At 50.1% G+C, this 18,885-nt stretch overlaps 1 protein-coding gene across 1 annotated transcript in view; it reads right to left on the bottom strand.

Moving 5' to 3' along the window:
* Positions 1-18,885, bottom strand: part of LOC138504629 (aminopeptidase Ey-like) — a 288,546-nt gene that overhangs the window by 204,271 nt on the left and 65,390 nt on the right. Inside the window, exon 2 of the mRNA XM_069625225.1 lies at positions 14,683-14,825. Coding sequence (XP_069481326.1) covers positions 14,683-14,825 — 143 coding nt within the window. The remainder of the gene's footprint in view (positions 1-14,682; positions 14,826-18,885) is intronic.

Here is an 18,885-nt window from a genome sequence, read left to right as displayed (position 1 = left end):
TTCCTGTGGAAAGTGTCGATGGTAGTCCACTCACATCCGGACCCATCAGAGATCAAACTCACTCACTGATCATGACGATTTCAACTCATCAGGAGTCTGTAACCCTCATCACTATCCAATCATACTAGGCCTGCCTTGGTTGAAGAATCACAGTCCATATATCAATTGGTCTGCCGGCACTTTATTCCTGGGTTCTGAACAATGTATTCACAGATGTTTCGGAAAGAAATGTACTCCCTCAGCTAGTACACTTAGTACCAGTCCCGACAGGAAAAGGAGCACAATGTTAAATCATATTTCCGCATTAACAGCCGAATACCAACAATTTCAATCCGTCATATCACAATTGGAATACTCAGAGCTTCCACCCCATAGAAGAGACGACTGCGCGATTGATTTGATTCCAGATAGTCCTCTCCCATTCGGTCGGATGTATATCCTTTTGGCTAAGGAAAAAGAAGTCTTGAAAGATTATCTTCATACGAATCTAAACAATGGTCTTATCGTAGAATCTACATCTCCTGCGGCTGCATCTTTATTCTTTAACCCCAACAAAAACAACATGGAATTGTATAGATTTTAGGGGTCTCAACAAGATCAGTATCCCAGATAAATACCCCATGCCTCTCATTTTGGATATCTTGGAGGCAGTAAAGAACGCCTCAGTATTAACCAAACTAGACTTACGGGGAGCTTATCATTTGATCCGAATCAAGGCAGGAGACGAATGAATGACAGCTTTTAGAACTCCTTTTGGATGCTACCAATATAGGGTTATACCTTTTGGATTAGCTAATGCACGGCCTATGTTTCAAAGGTTCATGGACCATTTATTTGAAGACATCTCCCTTCATTATGTCATTATCTACCTGGATGATATTCTGGTATTTTTATCAACATTAACAGATCATGTTCATCACGTTCAGGAGGTATCATGGCAGTTGCAACAGAATCATTTGTTTTGTAAGATTGAGAAATGTGAATTCTGCAAATCCCAAGTAGCATACCTGTGTTATATCTGTAAAGACTGGTAGGGGGTTTCTGTACTGCCTCTCTCTATATGGTAGAGGAGAGGCACAGAAGACCCCAGCCAAGATTCTCTATTATGGTAGCAATGGACAAGCAATCAAGGCCTAGCTTCTCAGGAGGTGATGCAGTCTGGTTCTTAAGTACAGTGTAGTCCCTGAACCCCCACAAAGGAATGTCCACACACTGTATTACTGAAAACACAGTCTTTATATATATAATTAATATTCAAGGGTATGTACACGATCACAATAACGCACTTTGTACTTGGAAGTCAATAATGATAAATATATACAATTCTAAAGCGGTACCACCAATGTTATCAAATCTCATTAAAGTGCATCAACTGTATGGTTAAAATGTCACACAGATTAATAACGAGGAAACCAGCAATAGAGATAGGCAGGAACGTAAAATGGTTGAAACAATAGGCAGAATGCTGACCCCTACCACTAGGCACAGTTCTGTGTGGAGATCCCCCCACCTGGGCAACCTGTAAATAAAGATATTTAGCACAAGCCCACTCCATATATTGTCTGATAGTCTTACTTCCTCCTATTAAGGTTTTACCGCCCCAATGTACCTGGTGGAGTAGAGTTCTCCGACGATGCATTGACCGATCCTTCTTGAGTGTCGGGGAACTTGGCGTTCGGTGTCGGGGAATCGACGGCCCTTCTTGAGTGCCCTCCCTTTAAGGCGGGAGTCATAGGTCGTCGAACGTCCGACAGTGAACAGGGTGAACTACGGCAGGGAAGTGGCAGCTTCATTCCTAGCGGTGCTCGTCGACGACAGAGTGTTGGCGTCCTGCAAGGAAGAAGCATGCGGGGCACCTCGGTGACGACAGTCTGGACCGCAAAGAGATGATGAAGAACTATGGCCCAGCAAGGGCGTCGAGTCGTTGGCGTCTCTGCAGTCTTTAGGTGGTGGGAAACCCACCGGTGGATGCTCCTCGGCACGTTGACGGTCGGGCCTTCTCCAGCGGGAGACAAGCGGATGACGATGCAGGCGAGAGCGTCTGATGATCAATGAAAGTTCTTAGGCAAACATGAGCATGGCGGCTCCGGTCGGCGACGGCGGTCGTCGACAGTGGCGGACAACTTTCCGAGTGCTTCTCCTTGGAGTTCCGCAGCAGTCCCCGTATCGGGTCGGCAGCTTGTCGTAGGTCTGTCTACCAGGGAGCTTTGGCAAAGATCAGCTGTGCACGATGGTCCCTCGTAGCTCGGGAAGAGGGCGCCTTACCAGGTGCTCTCTGGGTCAGTGCTTGGAGGCACAGCAGCTTTCAGATTGTGAAGGAGAGCAACAGCAATTCTTCCCGTCCAGCAGGGCTTCAAGGTCAAGCGTCAGTTAATCCAGTTACTCGTCATAGTGGACTTCAGCTTCTGAACACGATTCCTAGCAGTGAGAGGTCCCCAGATATACTGTTGATCTCCCATTCATTCCGCTGGGTCATCCAATCACGACTACGGGCATTCATGCAGGCAGGCAGCCAATCAGGCACACAAGGTATTCAGGCCATTCACTTCTCTCCAGACACTCACAACAAGTTATTTGTATTGGGACAAGTACCGAGCCATTCAGTACTCCAAGCTACATTCATACCGGTTTCGGGCAGGGTTGTCTCAGCCATTGTGTCAACCACCAGATACTAGACACCCACAACACAGAATGCATATTCGTCACACACTCTATTCACCCATTTCCCACCCACAGGAGGTACCCACAACATACATCACCGGGAAGGCTCCAGCTAGTCTGGCCGGGCCTTCACAACAACACCATATATGGCATTTCCACCAAACAGCCAGTCAGGGGGAAGGGATAGAGTCAGGGCTTCCCAGGACTTTGGGAAAACAAGGTAATGGGTAATAGAAAGCAAGAGGCCACCGGGGCCATCTTGTTTTCCATCAGGAATCAACTGACCCCAATGGCAGGGCCGGGGTATCCCAAAATGGAGGATACTCCGCGCACCTGTCAACTTCAGCATGGAGCTGCCACCAGCCCATACCCTGCTCTGCGAGCCACGCACAGGTGCCCAAAAACATACACTAGGGGCACAGGGTTGTACCCCCACCCATGGGTGCCATAAGGGTATCCCACAGGTCCGTTCACCAAAGCAAAAGAAAGAGAGCTGCACCGCCAGGATTCCCACATGAACTCCTGTGCAGAAAACACGACAGAACACACGATAAAAAGCAGTAAAGGACAGGATACGGAGGCCCTGTCCCTCCGATGCATTTCCAGCATCACAGTCGCCCCCCCCAGACTGAGGTGGAGGGTGCCTAATCTCCCACGGGATAGACACCCTCATCCAGATGGTCAACATACCTTCTGGAAAGGCCATCTGCATTATCGTGACTCTTCCCTGGTCTGTGCTCCATGGTGAAGTCCAGCCCTTGCAGGCTAATGGACCACCTGAGCAGTTTCGGGTTCCCACCCTTCATCTGCATAAGTCACTTTAGGGGCTTATGATCTGTTTGGACCTTGAAGGTAGACCACGTAAGGTAGGGCCTAAAACGCCTAAGGCTCCAAACTATACTAAAACATTCCTTTTCAACAGTAGCCCACCTAAGTTCTCTACCCTTGAGTTGTCTACTGATGAATATGATAGGATGTTCTCTCCCTTTGTCATCTAACTGGGACAAGACAGCTCCAATTCCGGTGTCGTAGGCATCCGTCTGGACGATAAAGGGTCAGCTGTAGTCAGGCGCACACAACACGGGTGCCCGACACAGACTTTCTTTCAAGCCATCGAAGGCCCTCTGACAGTCTTCAGTCCAATTAACCTTCCTAGGCTGCTTGGGTGAAGTCAGAGCTGTCAGCAGTGCAGCTATGGTTCCATAGACCGCCATGAAATTGCGATAGTACCCAGTGAGACCCGAAAAGGCTCTCACCTGGGTTTGAGTAGTGGGAGTCTCCCAGTCCTGTACATCCTGTACCTTATTGGGGAGAGGTTGGATTTCACCCCCTCCTACCTCATGACCAAGATATGTGACTTTCCCCTGAGCAATCTGGCACTTGGTGGCCTTGATAGTGAGGTTAGCCCTCTTTAAGGCCTGCAACACTCTACCCAGATGTGTCAAGTGCTCTTCCCAAGTGGAATTGTAGACGGCAATGCCGTCTTAATAAGCCACACAAAAGGCTTCCAGCCCACTGAGAGCATGATTGACCAATCTCTGGAAGGTGGCAGGGGCATTCTTTAACCCAAAAGGCATGACCCTAAACTGGTAGAGTCCCTCTGGTGTGGAGAACGCCCTCTTTTCCTTGGCATGGTCCGTCAGAGCTATTTGCCAATAGCCTGAGGTGAGGTCAAAGGTGCTCACAAATTTGGCAGCACCTATGGTGTCCACTAGCTCATCAGCCCTGGGAAAGGGGTGTGCGTCAGTTTTGGTGACGGCATTGACTCTTCGGTAGTCCACACAGAACCTCCAATCCTTGGTACCGGCCTGGGAACTTGCCTTGGGGACAACGACCACTGGACTGGACCAAGGACTGGTTGAGGGTTCAATAACACCCAGATCCAACATCTTGGCGACCTCAGCCTGGATGTGATTCTTAACCGTATCTGACATTTGGAAGCTCCTGCTCTTGACAGGCACGCTGTCACCAGTGTCAATCTCGTGCTTACACCATGATGTAAGGCTTGGCATCAGCGAAAACAGAGAGGCATACTGCTGGAGCAAAGTCTGGCAGGCCCTCTGCTGCTCGGTTGTCAAATCTGGAGAGAGCTGCACTCCCTCCACTGAGCCATCCTGAGGGTTGCTATGCAGCAAATCAGGAAGGGGCTCACTCTCATCCTCTTCTTGCTCTGAAGCCAGCAAGAGACATGAGACTTCTGCTTGCCTGTGGAAAGGCTTGAGCCTATTAACATGGAATACCTGAGGGGCTACCCCTGGGATTCTCATGTCACCTAGATAATTGACCTTGCCCATCTTGGAGACTATCCGGAAGGGTCCAGTCCATTTATCTGCCAACGCCCAAGGCTTGGTAGGCTCCTTCACGAGGACCTCTTGTCCCGGAGTCCAATCCACTTGCGATGTTTTAAGGTCATGCCAGTATTTGTTCAATTCCTGGCTGGCCTTGAGATTCGCCGTTGCTTGACCCATCATCTGTGTCATCCTCCGTCTGAGGCCTAACACATAGTACTCCACTTGCTTGGCGGGACCGGGAGGGGTGGCTTCCAAGCCTTCTCTGATCAAGGTGAGGGGGCCCCTCACGGATGTCCAAAGAGCAACTCAAAGGGGCTGAAACCAACACCCTCTTGAGGTACCTCTCTGTAAGCAAACAGCAGGCATGGCAGGAGGAGATCCCATTTCCTCCTTAGGGGCTCTTCCAAAGCACCTAGCATGCCCTTGAGAGTTTTATTAAATCTCTCAACCAGACCATTGGTCTGGGGGTGGTAAGAAGTGGAGAACTTGTAGGTTACCCCGCACTCTTTCCACATGGTTTTCATGTAACTAGACATGAAGTTGGATCCTCGGTCAGAGACAACCTCCTTGGGGAACCCAACATGGGTGAAAATGCCCAGGAGGGCCCGGGCAACCACCTTGGCAGTAACAGTCCGAAGGGGTATAGCCTCAGGGTACCTGGTGGCATGATCTACCAAAACCAGGATGAACCGATGTCCACCTGACATGGGAGGGTCAGGGGGACCGACGATGTCGATGCCCACCCTCTCAAACGGTGTGCCAACCACTGGCAATGGCTGCAGTGGGGCGATGACACTGCCTCCAGTTTTGCCAGACAACTGACAATTTGGGCAGGTCCTGCAGTGGGACTCCACTTCTACTCCCATCCGAGGCCAGTGGAAATGGGCTGAGAGCCTCTGCTTAGTCTTCTTGGTACCAAGATGACCAGCCAAGGGCACCTCATGCGCCAACTGCAGTAGGAAGGGCCTGTAAACCTGGGGTACCACCAACCTCTTGAGGGCACCAGGTTCAGGCTTAGTGGGCTCACTAACAAGGAGCTCACCTCCCAATAAATCTGGAAAGTCCTAGGCACTTCTCCTTGTGCCTGGGACAGGGCCTGTTTCCTCAGACCCTTGAGAGAGGGACACTCTCTCTGTCCTTTACAGAAGTCTGCCCGGGAGGGTCCCCCTTCAGCTAACAAGCATTGAAGATCGGGATGATCCTCTGGGTTGAGAACCTCTCCCACAGGAGAGTCTTCTGGCTCTTCTCCCACAGGAGTTGAGACGGGGTTTACCACCGGACCCATCCCGTCCGGAGCATGGATCCCAATGGGTGCTGTAGGAACAGCAGGAAGAGAAGGAGCTCCCTCCACAGAGGTGGCCTTCTTGCTCTTCCTTTGTCTTGCCTTAGGCCGCGCCTTCGGCTTGGGTACCTGACTCACAGCCAGACCCGGTGTCACCTGTGACCTAGTGACCGCAGCAGCAGTCATGGGAAGACCATCCGTGATCAACCCCAACTCTACTAGATCGTTACCTAACAGAATGTTAGCAGGGACATTGTCCTGAACCAGGACAGGAAGCTTTGCTGTCTTGTCTCCAATTACGAGTGTGACTCCAGCTACAGGCGATAATTTGGGAGGCCCACCAGCTAACCTGGTGGTCTCAGAGGAGCATCTACATAGTCCTCTGGCTTGAGCAGGGTCCTGTCCACCACTGACATGCTTGCCCCAGTGTCTCTCAAACCAGTAGAAGGCTGGCCATTCAGGAGGACACTTCTCAAAAATCTACGGGTGTTCTGTGGGATAGTCGCCAGTACTTCCATGTACTGGTCCCAGGCCCCAAGGGACACTAAGGAAATCTCTACGGGAGCACCAAAAGTGATCCCTGTAGGGGAAGGAAGGGCAGTGGGCTCCACCTCAGACATGGGGTAAGGGTCGGTCAGGCTGACAGCCTGTACTCCGAGTGCCACTAATCTTATTCCCACCCACAGATGACTTATCCCCACTAGATGTTTGGGTCTTAGGAGAGGAGGGTTTAGGTTTATTCAACTGTGACTGCTTTTGGGACTCCTCAACTTTCTTAGAGGCCCCCTTTTCTTTGTCCTTGTCCTTCCCACTGGAGTCCTTAGGGGACACCCGGTGGGAGACCCACTTGTCAGCCAACCTAGCCAGCTTAAAGGGATCCAAAATGTTCTGGTCAGCAACATACTGACGCAGCTCCGGTGAACAGGCTTCAGAAAAATGCTCAAAAAACAACAGGTGGGACAATTCAACAAAAGTTTTCACCTTGTAACCATCAATCCACCCCATCATATTCATGTGCGCAGCACTCACCCAGTCAAACCAAGACACATTCTCTCTTTTCTTAAAATCCCTGAACCTTTTAAGGTATTGGGTAGGAGTCTTGCCAAACTTGGCAATCAAAGCAGATTTCATACACTCATACTGACCCCTTTCTTGCACACTTAGCTTCAGAATACAGTCATATCCAGTTTGTGGCACTCTGCTTAGCAAACACTTAGCCCAATCTCTTTTGTCAACATCATGAATTGCACAAGCCATTTCAAACGCTTCAATCCATTGGAGGATATCAGAACCCTCCGAAATCACACCAACCAAATCCTTCATGAATTTAGTTGCTGGGGACCTGACACTCTCACTGGGTTTCGCTGAAGTCTCCACTCGAGCTTTCTCTAGCTGGATTCTCTGACATTCAGTGTTCTTGTCTTTGAGTTCAAGATCCCTATTCTTGAGTTCAAGATCCCTATTCTTGAACTCCACTTGTTGCGCCAGCTCCTCTTTCTTAAGCTCAGCATCTATTTCCAACTTGCGATATTCAAAGGCCAATTTCATCCTTAATAACTCAAGTTCCAAGGTATTGCTGGGGTTCGGAACAGAGGCAGCAGGAATGGCGGCATTCCCAGAAACAGATTCAGTAGAAACCCCAGGGGCAGAGTCCTCATTGGTTGCATTCCCCCCCTCATGAAGAGTTTCACCATCGGTCTGGTAGTCCACTAGGGCAGCTATCAGCTCAGCCCTAGACTTATCCACAAAGTCTAACTCCCTGGCTTCACAAGCACTCTGGAGAGCCTCTAAACTCATCCGAGTCAATTTACCATTCGCAATAGACTCCATTGCTTGTAATGCAGTTATTTTGTACACACCCAAACCATAATCTAATAAAGTGCAGATATTTTGTAAGTGGCACGGTTATACACTGAGTCTTAAAACCATAAGCATCCCACTGCTGCCACCAGTGTAAAGACCGGTAGGGGGTGTCTGTACTTCCGCTCTCTATATGGTAGAAGAGAGGCACAGAAGACCCCAGCCAAGATTCTCTATTACGGTAGCAATGGAAGGGCAATCAAGGCCTAGCTTCTCAGGAGGTGATGCATGCTGGTTCTTAAGTACAGTGTAGTCCCCGAACCCCCACAAAGGAATGTCCACACATTGTATTACTGAAAACACAGTCTTTATATAATTAATAATCAAGGGTATGTACACGATCACAATAACGCACTTTGTACTTGAAAGTCAATAATGATAAATATATACAATTCTAAAGTGGTACCACCAATGTTATCAAATCTCATTAAAGTGCATCAACTGTACGGTTAAAATGTCACACAGATTAATAACGAGGAAACCAGCAATAGAGATAGGCAGGAACGTAAGATGGTTGAAACAATAGGCAGAACGCTGACCCCCTACCACTAGGTACAGTTCTGTGTGGAGATCCCCCCACCTGGGCAACCTGTAAATAAAGATATTTAGCACAAGCCCAATCCATATATAGTCCGATAGTCTTACTTCATCCTATTAAGGTTTTACCCCCCCAATGTACCTGGTGGAGTAGAGTTCTCCAACGATGCGCCGACCGATCCTTCTTGAGTGCCTCCCTTTCAGGCGGGAGCCACAGATCGTCGAGAAGGGTCGGGGAACTTGGCGTTCAGTGTCGGGTAATCGACGGCCCTTCTTGAGTGCCCTCCCTTTAAGGCGCGAGTCACGGGTCGTCGAACGTCCGACGGTGTACAGGGTGAACTACGGCAGGGAAGTGGCAGCTTCGTTCCTGGTGGTGCTCGTCGACGACAGAGCATTGGCGTCCTGCAAGGAAGAGGCATGAGGGGCACCTCGGTGACGATAGTTCTGGACCGCAAAGAGATGATGAAGAACTGTGGCCCAGCAAAGGCGTCGAGTCGTCGGCGTCTCTGCAGTCTTTAGGTGGTGGGAAACCCACCGGTGGATTCTCCTCGGCGTGTCGACGGTCGGGCCTTCTCCAGCAGGAGATAAGCGGATGACGATGCAGGCGAGAGCGTCCAATGATCAATGAAAGTTCTTAGGCAAACGTGAGCACGGCGGCTCCGGTCGGCGACGTTGGTCGTCGACAGTGGCAGACAACAGTCCGAGTGCTTCTCCTTGGAGTTCCGCAGCAGTCCACGTATCGGGTCGGCAGCCTGTTGTAGGTCTGTCTACCAGGGAGCTTTGACAAAGATCAGTTGTGCATGATGGTCCCTCGTAGCTCGGGAAGAGGGCGCCTTACCAAGTCCTCTCTGGGTCAGTCCTTGGAGGCACAGCAGCTTTCAGATTGTGAAGGAGAGCAACAGCAATTCTTCTCATCCAGCAGGGCTTCAAGGTCAAGCGTCAGTTAATCCAGTTACTCGCCGTAGTGGACTTCAGCTTCTGAACACGATTCCTAGCAGTGAGAGGTCCCCAGATACACTGTTGATCTCCCATTCATTTAGCTGGGTCACACTCAAGCATCCAATCACGACTATGGGAATTCATGCAGGCAGGCAGCCAATCAGGCACACGATTCACTTCTCTCCAGACACTCAAAACAAGTTATGTGTATTGGGACAAGTACCAAGCCATTCAACACTCCAAGCTGCATTCATACCAGTTTCGGGCAGGGTTGTCTCAGTCATTGTGTCAACCACCAGATACTAGACACCCACAACACAGAATGCATATTCGTCACACACTCTATTCACCAGGTCCCACCCACGGGAGGTACCCACAACATACATCACTGGGAAGGCTCCAGCTAGTCTGGCCGGGCCTTCAAAACAACACCATATATGGCATTTCCACCCAACAGCCAGTCAGGGGGAAGGGACAGAGTCAGGGCTTCCCAGGACTTTGGGAAAACAAGGTAACGGGTAATAGAAAGCAAGAGTGTCATGCCTACCTCTCCGCCCTCTCCAACGGGCTCCGTTGTGAAACCCAAACGTTCCTGTTTCCCGGCTTCCTCAGCCTTGAGAACGGCTACACCGTTCTACACTCAATGGAAGTTATCTGGGAGGCGCTAATCCAAATACATGGATCACATGACCAACGCGATGACGTTTACCTTCACGTGTGTTCCTACACACGTCAGCTGACTCTATTTAACAAAGCGGAAGTCTTGAAACCGCGCTTCTGATCGTTTGTTACACATTTCGTGTTCCGGAGCTTACTTCTGCTGTTCGCAGACGTTTACTAATTCCTAAGATACGGTTACCTTCCCGCGTTCCGACGCATTTCCCGGCAACTTCCAGCTTTTCTTGAGCTGCCTGTTTCTTCCGCGTTTGCACGCGGTTCTTCACTCCTCGTTCAAACGGAGTTCCACCATTTACCCGCGGCATCTTCCTGTTATTTCTATTGGAAGCTTGCCACATTGCTGCTCCACACCGCAGCTTCCTATTTCTGTATAGAGACTTCGGCTGTCTACCAGGCAGCACCCACACCCTGCAGATTACGGCTCTGCCTTCATCTACCAAGATCCTGCGCTCATCGAACTTCTACTGTCCTAAGAACTTGTACTTCCTGGATCAAGATTCTCATACTCTCCTTCTACACGTGCACTGGACTCTGGACTCTTTCCTGTGTGTGAACCAACCCGTCTCTAGTGCGGCCCTCGTTCCGCTCGGGTTAGATCCCTCACTACCCTTTCCTTGCCATTGTTTCCTTGGATTCTTTGGACTTTTTGAGACTTCCTTGGCTACACTTCCAGGTTTCCTTGGCTACACATCCAGGTTAGTGGATTCAACATAGGTTCTTATTGTCCTTCATTTCAATCATCATTCTAAATTCGTTCCTCTTTATCAACAGCCTGGTGAATCTTGGTCCACTCACACCCTTCCCACTAATAGCTCTATCTGACTGTGGGTTGTACTAGTCAGAGAGTGACATTAGTTAGAAGGTTCTCTTTTGATACACTGGGCCTTACCTCTGACATCTTCCGGTGGAAGAAGACTTCGAGTGTATCCTTTATTGCTACCAGTCTGTATCCTTTTACGAGAACCTTTGAATCATTCTCCTGTATCCATTGTGTTTCAGTTCTTAACAAAGAGGCCACCGGGGCCATCTTGTTTTCCACCAGGAATCAACTGATCCCAATGGCAGGGCAGGGGTATCCCAAAATGGAGGATACTCTGCGCACCTGTCAACTTCAGCATGGAGCTGCCACCAGCCCATACCCTGCTCTGCGGGCCACCCACAGGTGCCCAAAAACATACACTAGGGGCACAGGGTTGTACCCCCACCCATGGGTGCCATAAGGGTATCCCACAGGTCCGTTCACCAAACCAAAAGAAAGAGAGCTGCACCGCCAGGAGTCCCACATGAACCCCTGCACGGAAAACACAACAGAACACATGATAAAAAGCAGTAAAGGACAAGGATACGGAGGCCCTGTCCCTCCGATGCATTCCCAGCATCACAACATCCTTTCAGAACAAGGGGTAGAAATGGATTGTTCAAAGGTCTCCACCATAATGGAATCGCCCACACTAACTTCTGTTAAAGAAATCCAAAGATTTCTAGGCTTTGCCAATTTCTATAGACATTTTATTCCCGACTTTTCTAGTCTCACTCAGCCTTTAACCTATCTTCTTAAACAAGGAGTACCCTTTGTATGGTCGCAAGAGACCTAAGAGGCATTCGAAGGATTGAAGCAATGCCTTTATGAAGCCCCCATTCTGGTCACTCCCGAACAACGTCTAAGGTTCATTGTGGAGTCGGATGCTTCAAATCATACTCTGGGATCTGTTCTTCTTCAACCCGACTCTCAAAATGTAGAACATCCCGTAGCATACTTATGTAAGACTCTATCTCCGGCTGAGATCAATTACACGGTTCTACAGAAAGAACTATTGGCCATTAAACAGGCTTTTGAGGAGTGGCAGTATCTTCTGCTAAGCGCTCAACATCCCATTGAAGTCAGGACCGACCACCATAACCTCTGAGCTCTTCAATACGCCCAGACCTGTAACAGTAGACAAGCCCAATGGGCTAATTTTTTTCACCCTTTTCATATTAAATTCACTTTTATTCTGGGCAAAGTTAATCTTCAGGTGGAGGCTTTGTCTAGAAAGAATTAATCCTCCAAGTCTCCCTTCAAGTTGTAAGCATTGTTTCCCAAAGCCATGTTTGTGCCTGTCGTCCACACCTTTTTGCAGAAAATTAAAACACATTCCAAGTACTTGGAACCCTCCATCCCGAAATAATAGAAGAGCATAAACTGATGAAAAGCAAAGGTTGTTTTTTCAAGGAAAAACAAGGTATTCGTCCCTGATGATGCCTTACAGAGAGAAGTCATGATACTTTGCCATAATTCGGAGGCTGCTGGTCATAGAGGGTTTATGAATACCCTGGAATTGATCCAAAGAAATTTTTGGTGGTCTACAATCAGACAGGATTACATAGCCTCCTACACCACATGTTTTCAGTCGAAGGTCCCCAGAATCCCTCTAGTTGGTGAATTGGTAAGAATGTAGATACCTACTAGGCCCTTGCAAATAATTTCAACAGACTTCATAGTGGACCTGCCTAAGTGCGAGGGTTGTACTGCCATAATGGTCACAGTTGACTCCCTAACGAAGATGGCTCACTTTGTTCCTTTGCCCAATGTTCCTTCAACGGCTCTCATGGCTCGATTGCTTTTAGAGCGCATATTTTCCCTGCATGGTCTGCCCGAAACGATCATATCTGACCGGGGTCCAAAGTATACCTCGAGATACTCAATACACAATTGTGTAACATTCTAGGTATCTCACTGGCTTTGAGTTCTGGCTATCATCCTCAGACAAATGGACAGACGGAACGTTTGAACCAGACCCTGGAGAGCTATCTCCATTGCTATGTTTCCGCTGCTCAAGACAATTGGAAAGGGTTGTTACCGATGGCTGAGTTTGCATATAATAATGCTGCGCATTCCACCACCAAAGCCAGTCCCTTCTTTTGTACTTATGGATTTCATCCTTCGGTATTTCCTACGCTGGTCCCTCTAGCCTCTTTATTTCCTGACATTGATGGTCTAGTGGATATCATTCAGCAAGGACATAGGATGCCATGTGTTGCCCTGGAGGAAGTTCAGTCTCACAGTAAAAAGTACGCAGACAAACATCGGACCCCTGCTCCTTCGATACAAGTTGGGGATTCTGTCTAGCTGGCTAGTAACTTCCTATGATTTGTGTGTGCACGCTTTAAGGGTCCAGCATTCCTATGATTTGTGTTTGCACGCTTTAAGGGCCCAGTATTACTTTGGTCGGGCCAGTTTAATCTCACATGGTCTCAGCAATGCCTTGTTTTACTACATCACGAACCAGCCATCAGAGATCATCTTCTGAGCTGCATTTCAAGATGATTCCAAAGTGGGGGCTGCCAATGTAATGCTTCTAATTCTAACACTGCTTTCACCTGAACCTTTGGTCACTCCTCGAGTTCTTTTCTTTATTTTTTAGGACAAGGGCATGTAATCATATTTGAGCAATTTTTAATTTGACCATAAGGGTGTTTTTTAAGTGGTTACATGGATTTCTCTGTTATGAATTCTGTGGTATTCTTTTTAACATTACAGGAAACACAATACTCGCACAGGAAGTGCCCTGTCGCTGGCGGTAGACCCTACATTGCTGTTATAGAATTGTTGGGCAATACCTAATTTTTTCTTAAAAGTCGCTGTGGACCATATAGACCATGTAGATGCACTTGCACTAATCACATTGATCAAGGAAGGTATTGATAAAGAGAGGGGATATTTCATTCAGCTCAATATGCCCAATTTCATGCCCAGAATCTGTGCCATAGAGGGGAAAGCCAACCAATAACTAGAGTCCGCACACCTGGTTCCCCTCTTATGCAACCTGTGGAGGAAAGCAGTCGTTGCACGGAGAGACCTGCCGCTTTAGGACCCCATAGATTAATGATCTAGACAACATTGAAGACGGGACTTGCTTGGTCCATTCTGACTTGAAAGTCTGGAATCTAGGCTACATTTGTGTTCCAGGGCCTTCTCAACCACCTGGAAGTCACATGCGGAATTGCGTACATTTGGGATACAGGTGAGATCAATGCTTAGGGTCATTGTTGAGTTGCCAATTCAAAGCAGTAGAAGCTTGGAAGCAAAAGGTAAGTCTTTCCCCTGTATGCAGTCTCGGGAGCGTAGCTCAGGGGTAACCTACTCTCCTTGGAAGCAAGACAATGCAGAGCAACACAGGTTCGCGCTTAGAAACGTCTGGGTATTAAGCGTGTTATAAATAACCTCTCATATCATACGTGTGAAGAGAGCAATGACAAGCCAAGAGCGAACGAGCTCAAGAGGTACATTTAGTTGATATTTTGTAGGATGTATTATGCAGTTAAGACTTTAAACATAACAGGGACCACAACATTTAAATAGTACTTAGAAAGGAAAATTGCAAACAGTTGCCTTTTTTGATTGGTGCATTTCTACTGCAGTAAAGGCAGTCATGCGTGCATGCAGATACTCACTCATGTTCGGCATGTTTGAGAGTGCAACAGACTGTGGATCATGGATGAGGGTCAGACTGAAGGTGGCCTTGAGGGCCGGCTCATCAAAGCATGGGAAAGCCTTCCTGGCGTCAGGGGCGGCGAACTGTGTGGCAGCGATGACCCTGGAATGAAAGGGAGAAGGGTCTGAACTCAGAGCTGAGCTGTCACTGGCATGTGGGGGACTGGCGAGTGCAACTGGGAATGGACTGGTGTGGGAGCAGCCGCCCATTAATCAGAGGGCCCTTTGCTCGATATCTGGACCTACCTATCAAGCACCCCCTGGGCCATTCAAGATCTCAGGTCTCTTCACAAGAGGGTAAAGGTCATAGTGACCGGTCTGGGGGTAGAGGTGGCTACCACCGGGCAGCCGGTGTTACCCATAATGTAAACTCAGCCAGACTTGGCAAAGGCTCCTGTTGCCAGGAAAATGCCTGCTGGCATCAACACCTGTCTGTACTGTAGATAGAAGGGTACCAGGAATGGTGGCATCACCAGAGATGTGTGCCCAGCTCGAAACTGGTTTAAAAAAGGCGGATTTTGGGCTGGAATTCCATGGCTCTGGCTGAGATCCGTGGCCCAAGAGGGTAAAGTGGTGGCACCTCCAACCTCTGGCTAGGGAAGCACAGAGATATCCCTCCCCCAGAATATGCCCCACCTGTGCCCACTAAACACAATGCTGCTGGGCAGACTCGGTCAGCTGGGCTGCTTGGCCGGAGCAGGGCATCATTTCACAATCCCACGCGTTACCACCTGAATGCTAGAATTACAGTCAATGATGGGGGAGGGAATTCTTACATAAAGTGAGCCGACATTCCTTAGATTAATTCATAACCGCTTTCATTTGTCCATATCTCCATCACTCTAGAATGTTAAGCTCGAACATAACGGATCTTTTTATCTCGAGCCCTGGTTAATATCATAGAGCCCAGGTACCGCCATGGCTTGCCACCACTTAGATCCCAGGTACTGCCATGTCTTGCCACCACTTAGAGCCCAGGTACCGCCATGGCTTGCCACTACTTAGACCCCAGATACCGTCAAGGCTTGCCACCACTTAGATGCCAGGAACAGCCATGGCTTGCCACCACTTAGAGCCCAGGTACCGCCATGGCTTGCCACCACTTAGAGCTCAGGTACCAGTACCACCATAGCTTGCCACCACTTAGAGCAGAGGTACCGCCATGGCTTGCCATGGCTTGCCACCACTGAGATCCCAGGAACAGCCATGGCTTGCCACCACTTAGAGCACAGGTACCGCCATAGCTTGCCACCACTTAGAGCACAGGTACCGCCATGACTTGCCACCACTTAGAGCCCAGGTACCGCCATGGCTTGCCACCACTTAGAGCACAGGTACCGCCATGGCTTGCCACCACTTAGAGCCCAGGTACTGCCATGGCTTGCCACTACTTAGAGCCCAGGTACCGCCATGGATTGCCACCACTTAGAGCACAGGTACCGCCATGTCTTGCCACCACTTAGAGCCCAGGTACTGCCAAGTCTTGCCACCACTTAGATCCCAAGTACCGGCATGGCTTGCAATCACTTAGATCCCAGGAACAGCCATGGCTTGCCAAAACTTAGAGCCCAAGAACCGCCATGGCTTGCCACCACTTAGAGCCCAGGTACTGCCATGGCTTGCCATCACTTACATCCCAGGAACAGCCATTGCTTGCCACCACTTAGAGACCAGGAACTGCAAAGGCTCGCCACCACTTAGATCCCAAGTACCGCCATGGCTTGCCACCACTTAGAGCCCAGGGACTGCCAAGGCTTGCCACCACTTAGATCCCAAGTACCGTTATGGCTTGCCATCGCTTAGATCCCAGGAACAGCCATGGCTTGCAACCACTTAGAGCCCAGAAACTGCAATGGCTTGCCACAACTTAGAGCCCAGGTACTGGTACCGCCATGGCTTGCCACCACTTAGAGCCCAGGAACTGCAATGGCTTTCCACCACTTAGAGCCCAGGTACTGGTACCGCCATGGCTTGCCACCACTTAGAGCACAGGTATCGCCATGGCTTGCCACCACTTAGAGCCCAGGAACTGCAATGGCTTGCCACCACTTAGAGCCCAGGTACCGGTACCGCCATGGCTTGCCACCACTTAGAGCCCAGGTACCGCCATGGCTTGCTAGCAATTAGAGCCCAGGTACCGCCATGGCTTGCCACCACTTAGATCCCAGGTACCGCCAAGGCTTGCCACCACTTAGATCCCAGGAACAGAAATGGCTTGCCACCACTTAGAGCCCAGGAACTGCAATGGCTTGTCACCACTTAGAGCCCAGGTACTGGTACCGCCATGGCTTGCCACCACTTAGAGCCCAGGTACCGCCATGGCTTGCCATCACTTAGATCCCAGGAACAGCATGGCTTGCCACCACTTAGAGCCAGGAACTGCAATGGTTTGCCACCACTTAGAGCCTGGGTACCGGTACCACCATGACTTGCCACCACTTAGAGCCCAGATACCGCCATGGTTTGCCACCACTTAGAGCCCAGGTACCGCCATGGCTTGCCACCACTTAGATCCCAGGGACTGCCATGTCTTGCCACCACTTAGAGCCCAGGTACCGCCATGGCTTGCCACTACTTAGACCCCAGGTACCACCATGGTTTGCCACCACTTAGAGCCCAGGTACCGCCATGGCTTGCCACCACTTAGATCCCAGGTACTGCCATGTCTTGCCACCACTTAGAGCCCAGGTACCGCCATGACTTGCCACTACTTAGACCCCAGGCACCGCCAAGGCTTGCCACCACTTAGATCCCAGGAACAGCCATGGCTTGCCACCACTTAGAGCCCAGGAACTGCAATGGCTTGTCACCACTTAGAGCCCAGGTACTGGTACCGCCATGGCTTGCCACCACTTAGAGCCCAGGTACCGCCATGGCTTGCCATCACTTAGATCCCAGGAACAGCATGGCTTGCCACCACTTAGAGCCAGGAACTGCAATGGTTTGCCACCACTTAGAGCCTGGGTACCGGTACCACCATGACTTGCCACCACTTAGAGCCCAGATACCGCCATGGTTTGCCACCACTTAGAGCCCAGGTACCGCCATGGCTTGCCACCACTTAGATCCCAGGGACTGCCATGTCTTGCCACCACTTAGAGCCCAGGTACCGCCATGGCTTGCCACTACTTAGACCCCAGGTACCGCCATGGTTTGCCACCACTTAGAGCCCAGGTACCGCCATGGCTTGCCACCACTTAGATCCCAGGTACTGCCATGTCTTGCCACCACTTAGAGCCCAGGTACCGCCATGACTTGCCACTACTTAGACCCCAGGCACCGCCAAGGCTTGCCACCACTTAGATCCCAAGTACCGCCATGGCTTGCCATCACTTAGATCCCAGGAACAGCATGGCTTGCCACCACTTAGAGCCCAGGAACTGCAATGGCTTGCCACCACTTAGAGCCCGGGTACCGGTACCACCATGGCTTGCCACCACTTAGAGCCCAGGTACCGCAATGGCTCACCACCACTTAGAGCCCAGGTAGTGCCATGGCTTGCCACCACTTAGATCCCAGGTACTGCTATGGCTTGCCACCACTTAGAGCCCAGGTACTGCCAAGGCTTGCCACCACTTAGATCCCAGGTACCGCCAAGGCTTGCCACCACTTAGATCCCAGGAACAGCCATGGCTTGCCACCACTGAGAGCCCAGGTACCGGTACCACCATAGCTTGCCACCACTTAGAGCCCAGGTACCGGTACCACCATGGCTTGTCACCACTTAGAGCACAGGTACCGCCATGGCTTGCCACCACTTAGAGCACAGGTACCGCCATAGCTTGCCATCACTTAGAGCACAGGTACCGCCATGACTTGCCACCACTTAGAGCCCAGGTACCGCCATGGCTTGCCACCACTTAGAGCACAGGTACCGCCATGGCTTGCCACAACTTAGAGCCAAGGTACTGCCATGGCTTGCCACTACTCAGAGCCCAGGTACCGCCATGGATTGCCACCACTTAGAGCCCAGGTACTGCCAAGTCTTGCCACCACTTAGATCCCAAGTACTGGCATGGCTTGCAATCACTTAGATCCCAGGAACAGCCATGGCTTGCCACCACTTAGAGCCCAGGAACCGCCATGGCTTGCCACCACTTAGAGCCCAGGTACCGCCATGGCTTGCCATCACTTAGATCCCAGGAACAGCCATGGCTTGCCAC

This window comes from Ambystoma mexicanum, chromosome 11, assembly GCF_040938575.1.
Source record: "Ambystoma mexicanum isolate Mex_15411 chromosome 11, UKY_AmexF1_1, whole genome shotgun sequence".
NCBI lineage: Eukaryota > Metazoa > Chordata > Amphibia > Caudata > Ambystomatidae > Ambystoma > Ambystoma mexicanum.
The sequence above is the reverse complement of the archived record's forward strand: the minus strand, read 5'-3'. Positions and strand labels throughout refer to the sequence as shown.